We start from the raw sequence: 23,828 nt of genomic DNA, 5'->3' as shown, positions 1-23,828 counted from the left end.
TACCACAAATGGGGATACTCAACCATCTATGGACATTGTTTCAGTAAATGGAATTTACTAGCGGTGCTGCCATTCTGAGTTCTGGTTTCAGCCTTACTTCTAAGCATGTAAAATTAGGGAAGTTAACCATTTCTACAACCAGTGTATTCTTTTGGAAAACTTCTGTTAGCCTTTGCCCTGCTTCATTTTGTACTCCAAGGCCAAACTTGCCTGTTACTCCAGGATCTCTTGGCTTTCTACTTTGGCATTCCAGTCCCCTATGATGAAAAGGACCTTTTTTTTTAGTGTTAGTTCTAGAAGGTCTTGTAGGTCTTCATAGAACTGTTCTGCTTCTTCAGCATTAGCGGTTGGGGCATAGACTTGGATTACTGTGATGTTGAATGGTTTGCCTTGGAAACGAACTGAATCATTCTGTCGTTTTTGAGACTACATCCAACTACTGCATTTTGGACTCTTGTTGACTATGAGGGCTCCATTTCTTCTAAGGGATTCTTGCCCACAGCAGTAGATAAAATGGTCATCTGAATTAAATTTGCCCATTCCCACCCATTTTAGTTTACTGATTCCTAAAATGTCAATGCTCACTCTTATCATCTCCTGCTTAACCACATCCAGTTTACCTTGATTCATGGACCTAACATTCCAGCTTCCTATGAAATACTGTTCTTTAAATCACTGGACTTTACTTTCACCACCAGACATATCCACAACTAGAGAAGGGGGTGACAGAGGATGAGATGGTTGGGTGGCATCACTGATTCAATGGATGCGAGGTCTGTGCAAACTCAGGGAGACAGTGAAGGACAGGGAAGCCTGGTATGCTGCAATTCATGATATCACAAAGAGTTGGACACAATTTAGTGACTGAACAACAACAACAAAGATCTGCAGTTTTCTACAAAATCAGCTAAGAAGTTTTGCCTCATCAGCTATATTCACCTGACCTCTCAGTAACTGACTACCGCTTCTTCAAGTATTTCAACAACATCTGCAGGAAAACGCTTCCACAACCAGCAGGAGGCAGGAAATGCTTTCCAGGAGTTCGCTGAATCCCAAAGCATGGACTTTTATGCTACAGGAATAAACAAACTTCTCTCTCATTGGCAAAAATGTGTTGATTGTAATGGCTCCTATTTTGAATAATAATGATGCGTCTGAGCCTAGTTATAACGATTCAAAATTCAAGGTCCAAAATCACGATTACATCCGCACCAACCTAGTAACACTAAGATACAGGTTGATATATATATCAAAAAACTATATATAGTTTTTGCTCAGGTGTCAAAGGCCTCAGCCTTTTCCCCCCACAACAGTGGGTAAGTTTATCTTAATTCTCCCTTCTTAACTGGGGAACTAAGTTTCCTCTAAACATGGTAAACTATTATTTTTCAAACAAGTAATTAGACAGTTCTACTATTTTGGGCTCACAAGTGGTCCACCTATTTATCCCCCTTATTTATTCAGTGGTCTGCTCAGTAAGACTTATAAACACATAACGGACACATAATGTTTCAGCTCTTTAACCTCACTGGCTACATGAATTTATCCTGGTTTAGTCTGAGTTGTCTTGTTGACTCTTTCTCTGTTTCTCTAAGATCATGATTATAATCATTTTTTCTGGCTGTGGTGGGTCTTCATTGCAGCACCGGGCTTTTCCTAGTTGCAGTGCACAGGCTTAGCGGCCCTCCTCAGCGTGTGAGATCTCAGCTCCCCTACCAGGGACTGAACCTGCGTCCCTTGCCTTTTAAGGCAGAGTCTTAATCACTGGACCACCAGGCAAGTCTCTATAATTATTTTTTATGATTCAGCTTTTCTAAATATTTTACACTAAACCTTGTATGATCTTTTTTTTTTTACACTGGCAGTTTTCTTATTTGGAGAAACTATTAAAAATTTTACCTTAATCATAACCTGTTTAAGGGATAACTAGCTATTTCCCCCCCACTGATCTTACTTGTGCAGTCTCTGCATGTTCCAGCATTTCTTCAAATTCCTGATACTCTTCATCATCTGGTTCAGCACCTGAGAGGCGAGCTGCCCTGGCCATGAAATATGGAGGTAGCTCTCCAATTGCTGTACCGATACCCTACATAAAAAAAACAAAACATTTACATGAGATTTTCTCAACACAGTGATGCGAAGCAGATTAAATCTTTAAATTTCAATATCACCAAAAGCATGTTAAGATGTATATATTAGGAAGGAAAAGACATGCTACATGATCAGGAGGACATGAGTTTGAATCCTGACCTTAATACGGATCTACACAATGCCTGGCCAGATAGCATACACTGAATTCTCAGGCAATCCTGGGTACACTGCAGATTGTAAATTAATGTTAGTCAGTTCTCCAGCATCTCTACTTATATCCTCTGCTCTTATTTTTACATCTCTTTTCATTTTATTAATTCTAGAAATAGCTCACAGTTTTCTAGACTTTTGAAGTATAGCTGATTTGTAAATTTAGTTTCAAGTGTATAACACAGTGATTCAAAATTTTTATAGATTATATTTAAAGTTATTATAAAGTTATTATTATTTGACTCTTTCATTACCCCTATAGTCCTAGGCCTCCCCCTCATTACTCTTATAGTCCTATTTCCTAGCTTATTATTCCCCACATCAAACAGACTAATAAACAACCGCCTCATCTCCTTCAACAATGAAAACTTCAACTTGTATCAAAACATATAATGGGAACCCACAACACCAAAGGACAAACATGGACACTAATACCAATGTCCTTAATCCTATTCACTGGATCAACCAATCTACTGGGCCTACTGCCTCACTCATTTACACCAACCACACAACTATCAATAAACCTGGGCACAGCCATCCCCCTACGGCCTATTTTTCTTGTAGCTTATTTATTTTATACACAATAGTTTGTACCTCTTAATCCCCTATGGCTATCTTGCTCCCTCCTTCCCCTCTTCCCTCTCCTCACTGGCAACCTCTAGTTTTATCTGAAATTGTTTTGTTATAACCCCTTATTTTTAAAAATTTATACATAAATATATATTCATATACAGTTATTTTTGTCAATCTTCCTACCTTTTTCAAATGATTTGCTAATGAGCACTCGCTAGTATAGCTCTTAGATATATATTTTCTAGGAAATCTTCTTGTATTTAGGATGTTACTTTAATCCCAGTAACAAATTTTTTTGTGTGTGCAGAGTTAACAAACTGTGGTCAGGAAGCCCCCTGAAATCTCAACATTAGGATGGATAAATTTTCACCACAGGAAAAATGTTGATTTCCTCAGGACATTGAGTGACTCATGTTTCAGTCACTTTGTGGATTCTTGTTTTTGAAGAGAATTTTTTTTTTCAATCATCTTAGGATATAAGGATGAAAACAAAGGTAAGCAAACGTAAAAGAATCAGGAACTTGGTTTGAACTTAAATGGCTTAAATACAGGTTAGATAATAATGCAAGAGACCTATAGTACCCAGGAAAATTCTTAACTTTGAGCTACCCTTCTCTGCCCTGAATCATAGTGAATGAAAAAGCTTCGGTAGTTTTCAGAAGCAACTTTAGGTCTTTTTGTTTGCTCTGTCCTATGGCTCTGCCTGCTAATGCCCTGATAAGAATCCTCAAGGAACATTACCAAATTCAAGCATCCCGTGATCACAGTGCTATACTCCAGTGTGTAAAATCAACCATCTCCAAGTGTAACTGCATTATCTACATGTGAGCCAAGAGTTAGCAAGAGAATATACTGAAGTGCCAAAAGAATAAGACTAGTTAAATATCTAGTTAAAGAACAGAGAAAGGGGAGAGACATACACAGAGAAAGGTCCTGGGAGAAAGCATAAATCATATTCTTTGAAACAAGAAAAGTTAACTTTGCCTCCTCTCGAGGATATTAGAGAATTAATTATTTTAAAAACTGGTAAATAAAGAGAAACAGTCAATTATTTATCCTGTCTTATCTATATGGAAGATAACTCAGGGTAACCAAATTGATGATAAGGAGAAGTTTCTCTTTACAAAAGTATTCCAGTCATTAACCAAAGAAAAAATGATGCAATTGGAATGCCCCCATTTTATAAACCCCAGTAAAATAATGGACTTATATAATAATGGTGTTAATATAAACAGATAGACAGCCAGACATTATTGCACTATGTACAGAATACACTAGACCATAAAGTATATTCTTGTAAAAAAATAATTTTCCCCCAAGCTTCTCAATCCAGCAATCAATTCACAGGAAAGAGAGAAATATATTTAAATAACACCAACTGGAATACAAACAGTAAAATTCAGACCATGGAAAACAATACTTGAAAAACAATCCAGTTTCATCAACCAATCCAAAGATATTGAAAAGAAAATGAAATAAATAATAAAAAAAATTGAACTGTAATTGGGTAACAGATTTAAAGAGGCTATTTGTAAATTCTCTTAGGTGTGACAATGTTTTTTAAGTCCTAAGGTTGATATTTACAGATAAAATATGCTATGTTACCTGGGGTATGCTTCAAGATAATTGTGAGTTGAGTGAGGAAGGGTCTAGATAAAACAGTATTAGCCACAAGTGAAAGCTGACTAGTGAAAGCTGGGTAGCCACTAGTGAAAGCTGGGTAATAGTATATTGAATTAATTATATAACTTCCTGTACTTAAATTTTTTTATGACAAAAAGTAAGAAGAAAAGTTAATTGCAACATTTTATTCAAAACATGAACTTCTCCTCTTCTCAAATGTTCAACAGTTCTGAAAACAATCATATCATTCAAACTCACAACAAATTTTCTTAAAGTTAAAAGGAAGTAATAATGAACTGAAATGAAATCAAGACCTACAAACTATTCTATACTTAGTTGATCATTTTCATTGTTACATTTTAATAATTCTGTTCATGTTTTCCCATATTAGCAAGGAGATGGTGATCAGGAGCTAGTATTCTACTTTTTATGCATGTAAGTAAAAAGGAAATATAGTCTTCCAGACAGGTCCCCTCAAGACACATTATATTCTAAACACAGAAGTTGGATACTGAAGTCCCATAATTTCATGATTCTTACAAAACAATGTTATAATTCTTGCGAAGTCAACATAAAAAAAAACAAAACTAAATAAACTGTGGAACACTATAAACTGTCAGCCTAAGTTTAATTAAGGGGAAGAAATGACTGGCTTCCTTATTGCAAAAGAAAGACAAGTGGTATTTAGTCAAGCAATAATTCAGAAAATCTTCTAAAAATTGTTGACTATATATCAATTTATTATCTTGAAGTTCCTGTTTCTTGAATTGGAGGAGAGTTTAATGTGCACAAAATATGCAAAACCAAGAGAGAAACACAATAACTTCCCAGAGTGTCGATTTTATGAAAAGATTTTTAGGAGGAGAAAAGTCCTGAATTTTTATACTTTCAAAAATTTTGTCAAGTGGAATCACAAGTAAATTACAAGCATCTTGCTTTTCTGTGTTAGGAATTATAAGTTTAATGCTAAAAATCCAGGAGTAGAAAATTTTATATATGCTGACTACTCAGAAGTTATAGTAGTTTGGTATTATCAGTATGTTAATAATCTTAAAAAACAAAGTCTTTTTTCCGTTAAATATTCTAACTACTACAAACATGAAACAGAGGTTAAAAGCCAAAGTTTGGAGGGTAACTTGGAACCACTGAGAAATTTAAGGTTTTTAGAGCAATGTTTAAAAAAATTATACCAATTCTAGTAAAATTATCAGATTGTTTTACAAACAAAAAGAGAAAATGTGCTTCCAGTTTCCCTTGAGGTCAGTTTTAAAATGAGTTCAGGAAGGAATGAAGTTCTGATATATGCTCCAACACAGAGGAAACTTGAAAACATTACGCTAAGTGATGTAAGCCAGACATGGACAGATACTGTGTGATTTCATTTATATGGGGTATAAAGAATAGGCAATTTTACAGAGGCAGAAAGTTCAAAATTACCAGGGGCTGGGGAGAGTAGGGAACGAGGAGTTATTGTTTAATGGGTGCAGAGTTTCTGTTTGGGGATGACAAAAAAATTCTGGAAGTAGATATTGATGATGGTTACACAACACTGTGAGTGTACTTAATGCCAATAAATTGTGTACATAACCTGTTATGTATATTTTACCACAATAGGAAAAAAAAACCAAAACCATGAATTAACTAATAAATTAGTTTACACCTCCTCACTTTATACCTTATTATCTTAAAGGAGTAAAGTGAGATAACAGGCCAGTGGTATGACTGAGAGACTGAGCATATCTTTACATATTCATTGAAACATTGCTGCTTCATGGAAATTTCCCCTGAATCACAGACTAGGAAAATATCTTTGTATTATGCAATAGATTTCTCCCTCATAGCACTTATCACAATTAGTTTAAATACTTATATAATTTTCCCACAATACATATATATACATTTTCCCATAACTATTTCCCTTATTAGAATATAAAGCTCCATGTTAAGTTTCACTCACTGTGAATTTCCAATACTTGGAAGCTTAATAACTATTAATGGAATTTGAAATAATAAATGAAAAGAAAATTTATGAAGCATTGCACAGAATGGGTGAATTTAACTCAGATGACCATTATATCTACTACTGGGGGCAAGAATCCCTTAGAAGAAATGGAATAGCTATCATAGTCAATAAAAGAGTCCAAAATGCAGTACTTGGATGCAATCTCAAAGATGACAGAATGATCTCTGTTTGTTTCCAAGGCAAACCATTCAATATCACAGTAATCCAAGTCTATGCCCTGACCAGTAACGCTGAAGAAGCTGAAGCTGAATGGTTCTATGAAGACCTACAAGACTTTCTAGAACTAACACCCCAAAAAGATGTCCTTTTCATTATAGGGGACTGGAATGCAAAAGTAGAAAGTCAAGAAATACGTGGAGTAACAGGCAAATTTGGCCAAGGAGTACAGAATGAAGCAGGGCAAAGGCTAATAGAGTTTTGCCAAAAGAATGCACTGGTCCTAGCAAACACCCTCTTCCAAAAACACAAGAGAAGACTCTACACATGGACATCACCAGATGGTGAATACTGAAATCAGTTTGACTAATTATATTCTTTGCAGCCAAAGATGGAGATGCTCTATACAATCAGCAAAAACAAGACCGGGAGCTGACTATGGCTCAGATCATGAACTCCTTATTGCCAAATTCAGACTTAAATTGAAGAAAGTATGGAAAGCCACTAGACCATTCAGGTATGACCTAAATCAAATCCTTTATGATTATACAGGCGAAGTGACAAATAGATTCAAGGGATTAGATCTGATAGACTGAGTGCTTGAAGAACTACAGAGAGAGGTTTGATCAAGGAGGCAGTGATCAAGATCATCCCCAAGAAAAAAAAATGCAAAAAAGCAAAATGGTTGTCTGAGGAGGCCTTACAAATAGCTGTGAAAAGAAGAGAAGGAAAGGCAAAGGAGTAAAGGAAAGATATACCCATTTGAATGCAGAGTTCCAAAGAACAGCAAGGAAAAAAAGCCTTCCTCAGTGATCAATGCCAAAAAACAGAGGAAAACAATAGAATGGGAAAGACTAGAGATCTCTTCAAGAAAATTAGAGATACCAAGGGAACATTTCATGCAAAGATGGGCACAATAAAGGACAGAAATGGTATGGACCTAACAGAAGTAGAAGATATTAAGAAGAGGTGACAAAAATACACAGAAGAACTATACAGAAAAGATCTTCACAACCCAGATAATCACGATGGTGTGATCACTGACCTAGACTCAGTCATCCTGGAATGTGAAGTCAAGTGGGTCTTAGGAAGCATCACTATGAACAAAGCTAATGGAGGTGATGGAACTCCAGTTAAGCTATTTCAAATCCTAAAAGTTGATGCTGTGAAAAGTGTTGCACTGAATATGCCAGCAAATTTGGAAAACTCAGCAGTGGCCACAGGACTGGTAAAGGTCAGTTTTCATTCCAATCCCAGAGAAAGGCAATGCCAAAGAATGCTCAAACTACCGCACAACTGCACTCATCTCACACGCTAGTAAAGTAATGTTCAAAATTCTCCAAGCCAGGCTTCAACAGTACGTGAACCGTGAACTTCCAAATGTTCAAGCTTGATTTAGAAAAGGCAGAGGAACCAGAGATCCAATTGCCAACATCAGTTGGATCATCAGAAAAGCAAGAGAGTTGCAGAAAACTACTTCTGCTTTATTGACTATGCCAAAGCCTTTGACCATGTGGATCACAATAAACTGTGGAAAATTCTTAGAGAGACAAGAATACCAGACCACCTGACCTGCTTCCTGAGAAATCTGTACGCAGGTCAAGAAGCAACAGTTAGAACTGGACATGGAACAACAGACTGGTTCCAAATCGGGAAAGGAGTTCGTCAAGGCTGTATACATACTGTCACCCTGCTTATTGAACTTATATGCAGAGTACATCATGCAAAATGCTGGACTGGATGAAGCACAATCTGGAATCAAAGAAACATCAATAACCTCAGATATGCAGATGACACCACCCTTATGGCAGAAAGCAAAGAAGAACTAAAGAGCCTCTTGATGAAAGTGAAAGAGGAAAGTGAAAAAGTTGGCTTAAAACTCAACATTCAGAAAAAGAAGATCATGGCATCTGGTCCCATCACTTCAAGGGAAATAGATGGGGAAAGAATGGAAACTGTGACAGACTTTATTTTGGGGGCTCCAAAATCACTGCAGATGGTGACTGCAGCCATGAAATTAAAAGATGCTTGCTCCTTGGAAGGAAAGTTATGACCAACTTAGACAGCATATTAAAAAGCAGAGACATTGCTTTGCCAACAAAGATTCGTCTAGTCAAAGCTATGGTTTTTCCAGTAGTCATGTATGGATGTGAGAGCTGGACTATAAAGAAAGCAAGAGCCAAAGAATTGATGCTTTTGAACTGTGGTGTTGGAGAAGACTCTTGCAAGTTCCTTGGACTACAAGGAGATCCAACCATTCCATCCTAAAGGAAATCAGTCCTGAATATTTTTTGGAAGGACTGATGCTGAAGCTGAAACTCCAATCCTTTGTCCACCTGATGCAAAGAAAAGACCCTGATGTTCAGGAAGATTGAAGGTGGGAGGAGAAGGGGATGACAGAGAATGAGATGGTTGGATGGCATCACCAAATCAATGGACATGCGTTTGAGCAAGCTCCGGGAGTTGATGATGGACAGGGATCGTAAAGAATCGGACACAACTGAGCAACTGAACTGAACTGAACACTAGTGATACAGACAAATTGTGAAGTATCAGAAAGATACAAACTGAAAAAAGGTAACCCACTGATCAGCAACACCAAACAATTCATTTTAATGGGCTCCAAAGACCTATATGAACAGACTTAAACTGAGGTTAACACTGATTTTTATAACTGGAAGTACATATTTCAAGGATTTTACTGATTTACTATATTTATAATGAGACAAAAAATATAGATGTGAACACAAATGAGATCAATTTTATGAAAGGATAAAATATAAAAAATATTTCCAGTATTTTTCTTCACCCAAATGGAAACTGTTACCCCATTAAGCATTAACTTCTCATTCCCCACAATGCTGGTAATCTCAAATCTACTTAAAAAAAAAAAAAAAAAAACTACCGCTTCACGGAGCTTATTTTTAAATTAACTAATTATTAATAGGTATTTAATTTTTGGCTACGCTGGGTCTTCGTTGCTGTGCACGGGCCTTCTCTAGCTGCGGCAAGCAGAGCTTACTCTCTGTTGCAGCGGTCTCTCTCATCTAAGGGCACGGATCCAGGCGCGTGGGCTTCAGCAGTCGCAGCACACGTGCTAAGTTGTTGCCGCACGTCGGCTTAGGTCGCTCCATGGCGTGTGGGGTCTTCCTAGGCCAGGGATCAAATCCACATCCCTTGCATTGGCAGGTGGATTCTTAACCACTGGACCACAAATGAAGTCCCTCCAAATCTATTTTTTGTCTTTATTAACAAATCTGAATTATCTTGATAGTTGATTTAAGTGGAATCATACAGTATCTTTCTATGTCTAGATTATTTTATTTACCATGTTTTCAAGGTTCATCTACATTGTAGCATGTATAAAAACCTCATTGCTTTTTATGGCTGAGTAATATTCTGTGTATATACTACACTTTGTTTATCCATTCATCTATTGAGGGTACTTGGGGTTATTTCCTCCTTTCTGATAATATGAATAATGTTGCTTAACAGTGAACTGGAAGTTTCTATACTTATATTTGAGTCCTGGTTTTTAGTTCTTTTGGGTATTTACATTAGAAGAAAGTCACAGAGTAATTCTATGTTTACATTTTTGAGAAACTACCAAACTCTTTTTCACAGCAGCTGAATCATTTTACATTCCCACCAGCAACCTAGGAGTTTTCCAGCTTCCCCACATCTTCACCAATACTCATTACTCTTTTTAAAAGAATAATAGCCATCCTAATAGGTATTCCCTTATGGCTGGATCTGTACTTCCCCAACACTACTGATGTTGAGAATTTGTGTACTTACTCGCCATTTGTGTCTTTTCCTTGGAGAAGTGTTTATTCAAGTCCTTTGCCCACTTTTTAATTGGGTTGTTAGTCTTTTTATTGTTGAGTTGCGTAGTTCTTTAAACATCCTGAATATTAAATCCTTATCTGATATATGACTTATAAACATTTTCTTCCTTTTTGTGGGTTCTCTGTTCACTCTCTTGATACTGTATCCTTTGATGTACAAGAGGTTTAATTTTAGCAAAGTTCAATTTATGTATTTTCTTTCTTTTGTGGCCTCTACTTTCAGTGTCTTATTTAAGAAACCACTGCCAATCATTATGCAGATTTGTCTCTATATTTTCTTCTAAGCATCTTAGAGTTTGAACTCAAGTTTAGGTCTTTGATGAATTTTGAGTTAATTTTTACATATGGTATAAGGTAAGGATCCAATCTTTCTCTTTTGCAAGTGGATATTCAGTTTTCCCTGGGATTCCCTGGTGCCTCAGTGGTAAAGAATCCGCCTGCCAACGTAGGAGATATGGGTTTGATCCCGGGAAGATCCCCTGGAGAAGGAAATGGCAACCCATTCCAGTATTCTTGCTTGGAAATCCCATGGACAGAGGAGCCTCTGTCCATACACATAACCTCTGTATTCAGTGCAGAGGTTACAAAGAATCGGACATGAGGTAAGGGACTAAACAACAGTAACCATATGCAGTTTTCCCAGCACCTTTTGTTAAAAGGACTGTCCTTAAAATGGTGAAAACAACAGGAACCAATTTAAACACAACTTGATATGTGCTACATTTATTGTCACAAAAGACAGCTTCAAAGAAGGGAATATGAAGAACAGACAAACAGACAATTAATCAGCGTTTTTTTGACATTCTTGTAATACTACAAGCCAAGCCTAATGCTGACTGTTGTGAGGGTAATACATTTAATTTAAGGTACAGTCTGAATTTTTTTGAGAAACTAAAAATTTATTTGGGGAAGTAAGCCACTACACCAGCCAATTTAAATAATTTGAGGCATGCATGGAGCCAGGCCAAATAAGCGCTTCAGATAATACACACCATGGGAATTTGGAAGAGGCAGTTATCACTGCCAGCTGGGATGAAAACGTCTTTGTTGGCGTTAGTGTTAATTGAGCCACGTAAACCATTTTGAAAGAACAAAAGAAAAACAGAAAACTGAAGTTTATATACATACCCCCTTTCTAGCATGTTCCGAGTAACTAGTTATTTTATTAACAGCTTTTTATCAAAGGAGTAATGTGATGAAATTTATAAAACATATGCAACTAGTACAATGAATCTGTTTCCAGTATTTTTAAGACAGTAACAGGAAATATGACAATTTTTCCTGTTTTTCATATTCAACAAATTCAATATATGGCATTTCCCTTTTAAGTCTTTTAAAGCACAACATAACCTCTAACATTTGAATGTTTCAAACTGCCTCTCCTGTGGGCACTGTATTCATCTTCACTTTAACTAAGGCATTTAAGAGAAGTGTTTCACATTTCCTATTTTGTAAGAAATTGTTAGAGGGAAAAAGTTCTAGGGAACATAAAACTTAATAATTCCAAATAATAAATTAAAAAGTAATTCAAATGGTAATAGGAAGTCTTTAGCAACTGAGCTATTCCTCAGTGATAGACACCTGAATGAATTTAGGCATATAAAAAAATGCTTTGTATAGATATACAGATTAAAATACATTTATCATTGATCACATAGTTCAAAATTTCCCAAAATATATTAACCAAGCCATAAAAAGAATAATTGATACTACTGAAAGTAAATCATATAGTTTGATCTCACCTCAAATACAGTAAAGCTTAGTTTATTAAGAAATGTCTGACCTTACTTTAGTATTACAACAACTCAGAAAATGAAACGAATCTTCTAAAACTAAACACAGAGTATTTAAATCTAAGAGAGAGACATATAATACTTACCAAGTTTGGATTGATATATAACCATTTGCTATGTGATTATCATATTTTATAAACATCAGTAAAACTTTACAAAGTAATATATTTGCATCATTTATATTCCTTTTCCCTGCTATTGACTCCTTGGCATCAATACCTGGTGGTACCTATAGTCTCCTGCCTTCCCTCTGCATGTTATTCACAAAGAGAAGCTCTAGAGATTTCTTTTCCATGGAAGTTAGGTAGTTGGTGACTTTATCAATTATTTACTGACTTGGTATATGTTTGGATTCAATTTCAACAAGGTACAAAGAATCAAGACAGTGAGGTTAATTTTAGGTAAGCATGAAAATGGACATCTTACCCACATGCAGGCCTCAATCCTAACTTTTGAGATGATGCTCCATAAAGAAATGGTTCCTTCAGTGCCCTCTTCATCTGGGCAAATAATCTGATCAGGATAAGGTGGTTCAGGGAAATTAACTGAATTGCACTCATAAGCAGCTAATGTAACTGAAGCTATATGTGGACCCTACCAAGAAAAAAAGAAGAGAAAACTTTGATGAGAAATATTAAAGAAAAAGGAATTATGATGTTATTTTAATGTTACCTTAATCACCACACATTAATAGAAAAATGTTAGCTTTTAAAGAACAAGAATTCACCCAAGTATTTCAAGATGCAACTGATAATTTGAAAAAATAATCACTCCCAGAATCTCTTCAAGGTTTACTTTTTAAAAAAACAATTTCAAATTTATGGGGATATAATTTACATATAGTAAGAGTCATTGTTTTAGATCTGTTGTTCAGTAAGTTTTGACAATTATATTTAGTCACATAATCAGGATACAGATACACAGCATTTCCTCAATGCAAAAAGCTCCCTTGTGTCCTTTTGTAGTCAACCTCCTTTCCCTAACACAAGTCTCTGGAAACCATGATTTCTCACTTGACTCTTATTTTATTTATCCAAACATCTCATTTGTGAGAATGCTATCCCCTCTAAAAAACCTCCTGTGTCCCTATTCTTTTAGGCATACTTTGAAAATACTACTTTTTTCCTTACTTTAAAAAGTTGATACAGACACAGAAAAATAAATTTATGTTTACCAAAGGGAATAGTGGGGGGCAGGGCAGGAATGAGGAGTTTGAGATTAACATATATACACTACTATACATAAAACGCGTAAACAAGGACATGCTGTATAGCCCAGGGAACTATATTCAGTATCTTGCAATCACCTACAATGGAAGAGACGCTGAAAAAATATATACATACGCATGTATAACTGAATCGCTTTGCTGTACACTTGAAACTAACACAGCATTATAAACTAACTATATTTCAAAAAACAATAGTTGATGAAGTAACTACCTCACTGATCTTTCTCACTGAGATTGTAAAACAAAAATAAAATTGTAGAACCAGTACCAATGAATTTTTCTTTTAAAGTACTTTTTTTCTATGGAAGATTTTGTGCTGCTTTGTACCTATGTTTTGAAACATTATAAATTAATAATAATATGTTAGATTAAAATGAATTAGTATTTAGATGTGTGATAAAGGTTTAAATACAATGGTTCTCAAATGAACATGTATGCCAATATGAGGTATCTGCATAATAATCAACAAGGGGCTTTGTTAAAAGTATTAATTCCTGGGTCCCCTAAGCATAAATTGATTCAATAAGTGGACATGGAAACATGTATGTTTTACACAAGTTCCTTTAGGGTTTCAAGTAGGTTCTTATAGTCTATTAAGGGTCAGAAAATAAGAAACCTCAGAAAAATCACTTAACCCACTCTTTAGCAAGGCAAAAGAATTAGATTCATTTGATGGCTTTATCTAGTTCCAAAATTAAAAAACACTAAATACAATCAAGCTAACAATAAAATCCATTGCTAATTTCCAAGGTTCTCATGAAGTGTGAGCTCTGGAAGCTGGATGTTCTTAACATGTTGCTCTAACATACATGATGCCAGTATTCACTTTAAAACATACTGTTGCCATAAGCATAACTTCCACAGCCAGATGTACTGACTCAGGTTCTGGCCTCTGCCTCTTACTAAGTCTTGTTTTCCTCATCTATAAAATGGTAATGATAAAACACCTTCAGGACCTACACTCTGGGGACACTGTGAGGTTTCAATTAGTCAATTTATATAAATATGCTTGACTTAGTGCTGGGCATATAGTAAGCCCTCAGAAAGTATTACCTATTCACTGTTAAAAAGAAAAATAGTGTATTTGTAGAAAAAATTATACACACCCATATGGATGTATATATAGACACACATATAGTAAGTGATCTTTGGATTTAAAAAAGTCTTTTTAAACCACATGGTAAAGGAATTTGTGGTTCAAAGACAAACTGAATAAGATGTAGCAATGAGAATAAAACATTAAAGAACTCCGGTTGCTATCAAAATAAAAGGTGATATTAAGCAAATTTTTTTGTTGCATGTAATATGAAAAAGAAAGATATTCATAAATCTAAACTCCATTTCCCCCTAAATGCAGTGGTACTTTGTGTTCAAATAAAAATCTATAAAAAGAAGGCCTACACTTGGCACTGAATCAATTAACTATAAAGTTTTCCTCTGAGCCAAAGAGAAACCTATGTGAATTTTTAGTCTGTTCCTCTTTTTCTTGAGTTTTAATTCACAGAAAACTATAAATAGTAATAATAAGTTTAAAAATAATTATAGAATTTTTTAAAAAGGAATGGTATTTTTTTGAGAAGCTGTAATTAATCATGAAATATACAGCTGTTTCTCTGAATATTATTATGTGCATAAAAGATATTTCACAGTTACAGAAAAAGGAATTATTTTGTGATTCTACACATACACACACACACACACACACTAAAGTCTGTAGAATTCAGAGGAACTGAATTTCTTGTTGTACATTTACAGACAAGCATCAGACATAATTAAAAAAAAAACCTGTTAACTTCACATTCACTGTTTGAAAACACACAAGAGAAATGTGATACTACTTAAGGCAAAACAAAAGAAATTCAAGAGTTTGTTCATGATATCCCTACACAACTATCCTCTAGAAATGAACTCTAGGAGAACACAACTTGAACTTAGACACTAAAATAATGAGATTTCTGGGATACAGAGGAAGGAAAAAAACTACATTTCTATTTCAGAAATATAAATAAAATATGCACCTCAACCGATTAAACAGGTCATTCAACAAGATAAAAGGCTTATTCACAGTTTTAATTTTAAGTGATTCTAAAAAGGGAAAATTTTCAGCAATCTGTTGAAAATATTTTCCCTAAAGAAAGGATGGTTCACACAATTAAACTGATATATACTTTCCATAACCACACTTATAAGTCATGATTACTCAGCCTTAGTGGCAGATGTGGTGGTTCCCAGACAAAATGAACATGAATAACTCAGCTTCTGGTCTGTTGCTCATTCTCAAGACCCCATTTAGCCTGTACCTCGACATTTTAGTTTAAGCTATGTTAAGTGATAGCAAGCCTCAAAAGTTCTTTTTAACATTACAGGTTAATAGTTCCTAAATATAATGGACTTGACTGAAATAAATATTAGTTTACATGAAGAATCCAAACACAAAAACCAAAAGACGATCATTTTGATTAAGAGAATTTTAACAGTTACACGTATTAAATTACCTTTTAAGTCAATTTTCTAAAACGTAGAATTTACTACAATGCTATCAAACATAAAAGAATCACATGTAAGCCATATTAAATGAAGAAACGAGGGATAAAGACAAAAAGCTACAGTATAAGCAGCAAAGGCTACCTGGAAAGATTCACCGCAAGACATAAAAGTAATACCATGTGTACTGAGCAGGAGGTTCCAGCTCTCATGCGAGTAGGCAAGTATTGATATGCATGGACTAGAGATTCTGGCCTGTGGCTAAGGGTTTTCTGCCTTATATCATGAAGTGACTGGAACAGATGTTCACTCCTACACAAAACAATTGGAATCCTTACAAAATACAGGGAACAATTCTGTTCAGACGTTGTACCACAGGCAGTCCGGTATTTCTTGACTGCTGAGAAAAGGATACAGATGCAGAAGCCCTGTGACGACTCTGCTTCCCATGTGTAGACACACTGCGTGTCTGCAGCAAAACCCACAGTGCAGGGGGCTTCCCTGGTGGTCCAGTGGTTAGGACTCTGAGCTTCCAATGCCAGGGTCCTGGGTTCGATCCCTGATTGAGGAACTAAGGTGCCACATGCTGCAGAGCAACTAAACCTGGGCACCGCAACGACTGAGCCTGTATGCTCTGAAGTCCCCCGGCCACAACAAAAAGATCCTGTGTGCCACAACTAAGACCTGAGGCAGCCAAATTTAAAAAAAAAATGCTTTTAAATCCATAGTCCATGGGACTTCCCTGGAGGTGCAGTGGATAGGAACTGGCCTGCCAATGCAGGGGACACAGGTTCAATGACTGGTCCAGGAATATTCCATATGCCACAGAGCAGCTAGGCCTGCATGCCAACAACTGAGCCTGAGCGCTGCAACTACTGAAGCCTGCGTGCCCAGAGCCTTTGCTGCACAGCAAGAGGAGCCACTGCAACGAGAAGCTGCGCAACGCAACTAGAGTACCCCTGCTCGCCAAAACTACAGAAAGCCCGCACAAAGCAACGAACACCAGTGCAGCCAAAAAGTAAAATTAAGAATAAAATAAAATCTGTTGTCCAAAGAGGAAGACCCTAAGAAAAGCGTGGTAGTACTGCTGCATTGAGAAGAAAATTTGAGTTTGGGGGCTGCTGAGTGGTTGAAATCTGTGGGGCAGAATACTTAATGCAGAGAAAGGACTCTCCATTTGTGTATGGGGGTCCCCCCCTGAGACTCTAGCATACAAAGCTGCATTGCATGCTATGATGAGATTCTATAAGGCCTGGCAAAGTACAATTAGTGAGAAAAGAAGCTGAACAATTCCAAGACTTCACCCAGGGCTGGGAAACACCTGAACTCTGTTGAGCTAGAATGGAAAGACTTAGCATTCAGGGATGACCTTGGAAAGAGCCTAGTAAAAACTAAATAGATCATAACAGAGGTTTTAAAAAGACTTAAATGGACCAAGCCAGCCCACTAGTAACTTAGTGCCCTCCAAAACAAAAAAACTGATACTCTGTAAAGGATGATGGCAAAATCCAAATAATCAACAACTTAATACCACAGTTCGGCATCTAATAAGAAATAGCTAGATATGGGAAACAGTTTGGAAAACATGACCCATAACCTGAAGAAACACTAGTCAATAGAAACAGACCCAGAAATGTTAGATATAATGGAATTAGCAGACAAGGCCTTAAAAATATTAGGTGAGCCATAACCCAGAAATAGTGGGTTTCTCTGTTATGTTATGGAAAAATCCAAATGAACTTTCTGGCCAACCCAATATGTTCAAAGATTTAAAGCAATAACGGGCAAATTTTAGCCCAGGGGCCAAATTCAGCCTACCACCAGTTTTACAGAGTTTCAAAGAAGGTAACCATGTATACATGGCTATACATATCACCTCTGGCTAATTCTCTGCCTCAAGGGTAACACTGAGCAGCTCTGACCTAGACGTTGTGTTCTATGAAGTCTAAAACATTTATTATTTGGACATTTACAGAACTAGTTTGCTGATCTCTGATTTAAAGGGAAACATAAACACAACGCGGGAAGAAATACAAGTATAAATATAATAAAATGGAACTTCTAGAGCTGAAAATGTAATATCTGAATAGAAAAATTCACTCAATAGTCAACAGATTAGATACCACAGGACAAATATTAGAGAACTTGAAGACAAGGCAATAGAAAGTATGTGAACCAAAGGATACACAGAGTAAAGGCTATGGAGAAGTGAACCTCAGTAACCTGTGGAATAATACCAAACAGTCTAATATATATGTAACTGAAATTCCAGAAGGAGAGGGGAAAGTGTGTGTGTGTGTGTGTGTGTGTGCGCGTGCGCGCGTGCATGCATGTTGGTGAAGAGGTGGCCAAATATTTTCAAGATCTGATGAAAAATATCAATCCATCAACTCACAGATTTAAGAAATTCAACAAACCTCAGTCAGGATCAACGTAAAATAAAACACAAGCAAATTGCTGAAATAATCACATCATAATCAAATTCTATAATTCAGCAAATCAAGAAAATCTTAAAAGCAGAAGGGATAAAAATAACACATTATATAGGCAATCTTGTTTCACTGCACTTTGCAGATATTGTGATCTTTACAAATTAAAGGTTTGTGGCAATCTTGTGTCAAGCAAATTCATTGGCTCCATTTTTCCCACAGCATTATTATTTAATTAAGGTATGTATATATATTTTAGGCATGTAATAGAGTACAATATATAGTAAACATAACTTTTAGATGCACTAAGAAACCAAAAAATTCGTAACTTGCTTTATCACCATACTCGCTTGTGCTCTGGAACCAAATCTACAATATCTCCAAGGTATGACTGAGTCATCTACAGGGAAATACAGATAGGGTTTTCTCATCAGAAACAAACCAAAAACCAATAGAATTACTTCTCTAAAGTGCTGAAAGGGAAAAAAAAAAAAAATCTGTGAATCTAGAATTAAGGAAAAATATATTTCAACAATAAAGATGAAGTAATAACATTTTCAGATAGATAAAAGCCAAAAGAATTTGTTCCAGGAGATCTGCACTACAATAAATGTTAAAGGAAGTTCTCAGAAGAAAAGTAATAGCAAATGTAAACTTTACACAAAGGAGTGAAAAGCACTGGAGAGAGAGAACACCATTTTTCCTCATTTTAAAATCTCTTTAAAAAAATAACTAGTTGTTTAAAGCAAAAACCATGACGTACGTCAGACTTCCCAGGTGGCTGAGCCATAAAGAATCTGCCTGCCAAGGCAAGAGATGAGGAGACATGAGTTCAATCCCTGGGTGGGGAAGATCCCCTGGAGGAGGGAATGGCAACTCACTCCAGTATTCTTACCTGGAAAATCCCATGGAGAGAGGAGCCTGTTGGGCTACAGTCCACAGGGTAACACAGAGTCAGACATGACTGAGCACACAAGCACACACACATATGACACACGCAGAAGTAAAATATAAGACAGTTCAGTCGCTCAGTCATCTCTAACTCCTTGCAACCCCATGGACTGCAGCATATGTAAGACAGCAAATATAAGACAACAACAGCATAAAGTATGGGAGGGAGAAAAGGGAGTATAACATTATAATGTGGTTATATTATATATCCTAAAAATAATACTCATTTCAAAAAAAGGTAAGAAAAGAATAAAAAACGGGTGGGGACCAGCAGTTTAAGGGTAGACTTAAATCCAACCATATTGACAATTAGATTAATTGCAAGTGTACCAAATATACAAATGAAAACACAGAGAGTGTCAGACTGATTTAAAAAGCAAGACCTCAGTATATGCTCTCTACAAAAAGCCCATTTAAAATATCCAGATCCAAAAGTAAAGGGATGAAAAAAGACAAACTGTGTAAAAATAATCATACAAAAGATGGAGTATTCTACATTAATAAGAGACTAAGTAGATTTCAGGAGAGGGTGTATTATTTTACTAGAAATGAATAAGGACATTTCATAATGATAAAAAGGCTAATTCTCAGGAAGACAGAAAAATCCTAAATCTGTCAGCATGTCAAAATATATAAAGCAAAAACTAACAGAACTAAAATGAGAAATAAAAACATATCTACAATTAGAGTTGAAATTTCAACACCCTTCTCTTTTTCGTTGACAGAATAAACAAACTGAAAACCAGAATGAATACAGAAAACTTGAATAACATGGAACACTATTCCCCAAAATAGCCAAATACATATTCTTTTCATTCAAGTATACATGAAAGTCACCGAGAGATCATATACTGTGGTATCAAGTGAGTCCCAGCACATTTAAAAGAATGTACCATGTGACAAGGGTAATACAAGCAGCACTTCTTAAGGAAAAGTAGCAAATGATAGTCCTTGAAAGTTAATTTTTCTATTTAAAGACAGTGTCCTTAAATCTAGGTAGTGGTAATCAATGGAAGTTAAACAGCTATATACAGCACAGGCTGTTATTCCCCAGCACAGGAAGCTCTATAAATTTCCTAGCTAGCAACCAGGTCACTGTTAACATTCACAAACTGCCTCTGAGAGTTCCGAATTACTGCCAATGGAAGTTCCCTTTAATGATTCCGAAGGTCAAATTTTATGATTGGGATGAAAAGTTACACTCTCATCAGAGTGACAGGTTTTTAGGGTCCTTTTTTGGGGTGGGTGGTTACTTTAACATAGTCATTCTAAGTGAAGTCAGCTCAACAAGACAGTTCAGCTCTTTGTAATATATCGAACATCTGGTTTTGCTTCAGTTCAAAGCCTCATATATCTTAGTCTCACGAGCTGTATTACACTATATTTTCCAAAGTTTTGATAGTGGAATAATTTTGCTCTGTCCAGGATAAAAAGATGTAGTGCTTGGCCAGGCGAGAGGATGTCTGGGTGAGAGTAAGACCATAGTTAGCTTGGGGGTGGGTGGGAGGTTGGGGAGGATATAGGATTTCTAACAAGAGCAGATACAGGTATTTGCAGGAAAAGTATTTTAACTTAAAATATTCTTTTAAGATAAATTCAAAAAGTTACACTTCTATAATTTACATTCTTTCAGGAATAGTAAATATACTATTGGCTCTATCAAATTAATAGAAATTTAGAATTAAAAAAAAAATTATCCTAGAGGTAAAATGATCATTCCTGAAATTATAACACACAAAAATATCCTAAGCTGGTAGTGAGGAGTTCTAAGCAGTGCTCTGATAAAGCAGTACCTATATAAGTCCTGAGAAAGCAGTCCTGGTACCACAAACACAAATTAGTAAATGACAAAAACTAGTCTATGTATTGTTGCTCCACTTAAAGACAAGTGTTTTCTGGATTTTTTAACTTTGGTTCCTTTGGGAGCCCTTTTTTCCAGAGACATTTTTTGAAAAAGTGAAAACCTAAAATGATTATATTAGTTAATCATAAGTCTAATTTAGCCAAGCTTTTTTATCAACCAAGATGACAAATATGATATCACAATAATAGTGTAGTACGGGGACTTCCCTGGAGGGCCAGTAGTTAAGACTCAGAGATTCCAATGTAGGAGGTCTGGATTTGATCCCTGGTTGGAGAACTAAGTTCCCACATGCTGCGCAGCTGGGGGGCTGCCCCCGCCAAAGAGTGTAGTATGTGTATGTATGAGTTTTTTTTAAGGAAGATGAGCAGACAGACAGACATTCTTCCACTCCAGGCAGCTCCCTCAGAACTGATAAAACATTCCTAAAGACTGGAGTTGTTTGTATAACATCTGTAATGTCAATTCATAGCCTAATCCATCATCCATACACAGAAGTCAAGTATGATCCCAAAGGCAAAATTTCCAATTAGTTTTGTCTGGAAAGTTTAGGGCAAAGGTAATAAAATCAAGAATTCTGTGCTGATTCACTGGGAAAACATTTGTTTGCCACACTCCTTCACGGAGGAACAAAAGGAGTCCGTGGTTAGTCTGGAATGTGATTCATTAGGAATATCTGGGTGATAAATAAAAGAGATGACAAATGGTTGTCTGTATGACTTGCAAAACTTTTGTTTTCTTTAAGTCCATCTCTCAGGGGAGTTTAGAAATGCTTTTACAAACAGGAATTCTACCCTTCAAATTCTTTTAATCATTGCTTTTCTCATCGTAGTCAGAAAACAGTTTACCTAAGGTTATGGTGTACAACAAATAACTCTAGAAGGCTAGAGCATAAAATTGATTCCAAATGGACACTGAGAAGTTCAACTAGTGTTTGTGGGGTTTTTTTCTATGAAGAAGAGTTTATAAATTAAGCCCCTATTCTCTCCCTATAAAAGGTGGTACAGTGTGTAAAGAAGCAGTAATTTGGCCATTAGTTAATGTGGATTTTAGTTTTCTAAAAATCTGTTAGTAACTTAACTAGATGTACTCAGACTTCTATCTCACATTCCTCATTTGATGAAAAGTCTGATTAATAATAATAATAATAATGCCTGTTCAACCTAAGTAACAGGGTAATGTAATGAGGTTATGTAGTATAAGCGTTATGGTAAGTATAAAATAACCAAAATGAAAATGTGTAAACTCTATAATCAGACTCTAGGTTATAAGGACCTGTCTTCAAAGTCATTTTTATTATCTTAAATCAATCCATAAGCAAAGATATGTTTCACTTTTCTTCTCTAAACCTAAACAATTTTGATCATAAAGTTGATTTAATATTCAGGAGGAATGGACCATGTATTTATAAAGAGAACTTTTAAAAAGGTTATACTTTGTCTAAAATATATATTCAAAAGAACAGATTTCAGGTAAACTGAATCCTACTAGCTTTCATTTAAGTGCACATTAATAGATAGTGACTTCAGGACAGGAAGTCAGTCAGTCTGTGCATATCCTTCTGGGTTTGGTGAAAACCCATCCCTGTCCTGGAGATCCTGGTTTCTGCTTTTGATGTGGTGATACTCTTAAGAGTTAATACATGAGTCATTCCTTGGGGAAAGACTCAGAGCTGATCATGCCCTCATCAAAAAAAGGGCAAACAGATCTTTTCTAAGAAGGGCCTGATGGTCTTCCCGCAAGAGCCCTGAGTCACTGCATACTTATAGCCAGAGTCATTATACCTATACAGAGCAATATTAGGTCACACTAGAACCTTCCTTTTGGCAATTTCTTCCCTTTTTTGTCTTATAGAGGGATAGACAGGTAAGCTATGGAGCAATCATCAGAAGTCAAGCAGGAAAAAATGTGAAGAGGTTGGCTAACAATTTTTAAAACAATTATTCCAGCTCATGGCATTAAATGATTACTACAATAGTTCTCTTCCTGAAACTGCTTCACTATTTCACTTCAACCCATATCCACGCAGTTTTTCAAACAACATTTTCTTTAGGCAATAAATAGCCAAAAGTCAAAAAGTATAAGAAAGGCTTTATATGTATACATATAATAGAGTACTATAAAGTACCATATACAAACTATGAAGTGCTTATTCACTAAAGAAAACAGGGTGCTACAGACAGGGAAGTTCTATGAACATTTGCTAGTAATCAAGATGCTGGACTTTTTAAAATGTACAATTTTTACCACATTAGCAATGAAATAACATTAAACTTTAAGGCAAAAGCAGACTTGAATTTTATACAGGGGCAAATATCTCACTACTTACTTTCCTTGTATTTAGTATATAACAAAGAGCCCCATTTTTTTTTTTTAATTAAAATGGTCTTTGTTTATGTTTTCAAGTAGAATTCTTTATTCATTTATATCTTATTACCATATCTGATAACCACATTCTAAACTTACAGTTTTATGGCCATGGTTTCTCCTGGTACTTAAAACACTCTTGACATTCACTGATTTTTAGATGCAATGTATTTAAACCACCAATCTTTATC

The 23,828-nt window shown here is 35.8% G+C and overlaps 1 protein-coding gene across 4 annotated transcripts in view; it reads right to left on the bottom strand.

Moving 5' to 3' along the window:
* VMP1 (vacuole membrane protein 1) overlaps positions 1–23,828 on the bottom strand; it is a 128,696-nt gene that overhangs the window by 65,470 nt on the left and 39,398 nt on the right. For 3 of the 4 annotated variants that reach the window (XM_019980793.2, XM_019980794.2, XM_019980795.2), the window contains 2 exons: positions 12,744–12,911; positions 1,955–2,086 (listed from right to left, as the gene is read on the bottom strand). In XM_019980793.2, coding sequence (XP_019836352.1) covers positions 1,955–2,086; positions 12,744–12,911 — 300 coding nt within the window. Of the gene's footprint in view, positions 1–1,954; positions 2,087–12,743; positions 12,912–16,173; positions 16,275–23,828 lie in introns of those variants that run through there. The other variant, XM_019980796.2, reaches the window with a different exon arrangement.

The sequence above is a fragment of the Bos indicus genome, chromosome 19 (genome assembly GCF_029378745.1).
Source record: "Bos indicus isolate NIAB-ARS_2022 breed Sahiwal x Tharparkar chromosome 19, NIAB-ARS_B.indTharparkar_mat_pri_1.0, whole genome shotgun sequence".
Taxonomy (NCBI): Eukaryota; Metazoa; Chordata; class Mammalia; order Artiodactyla; family Bovidae; genus Bos; species Bos indicus.
The sequence above is the reverse complement of the archived record's forward strand: the minus strand, read 5'-3'. Positions and strand labels throughout refer to the sequence as shown.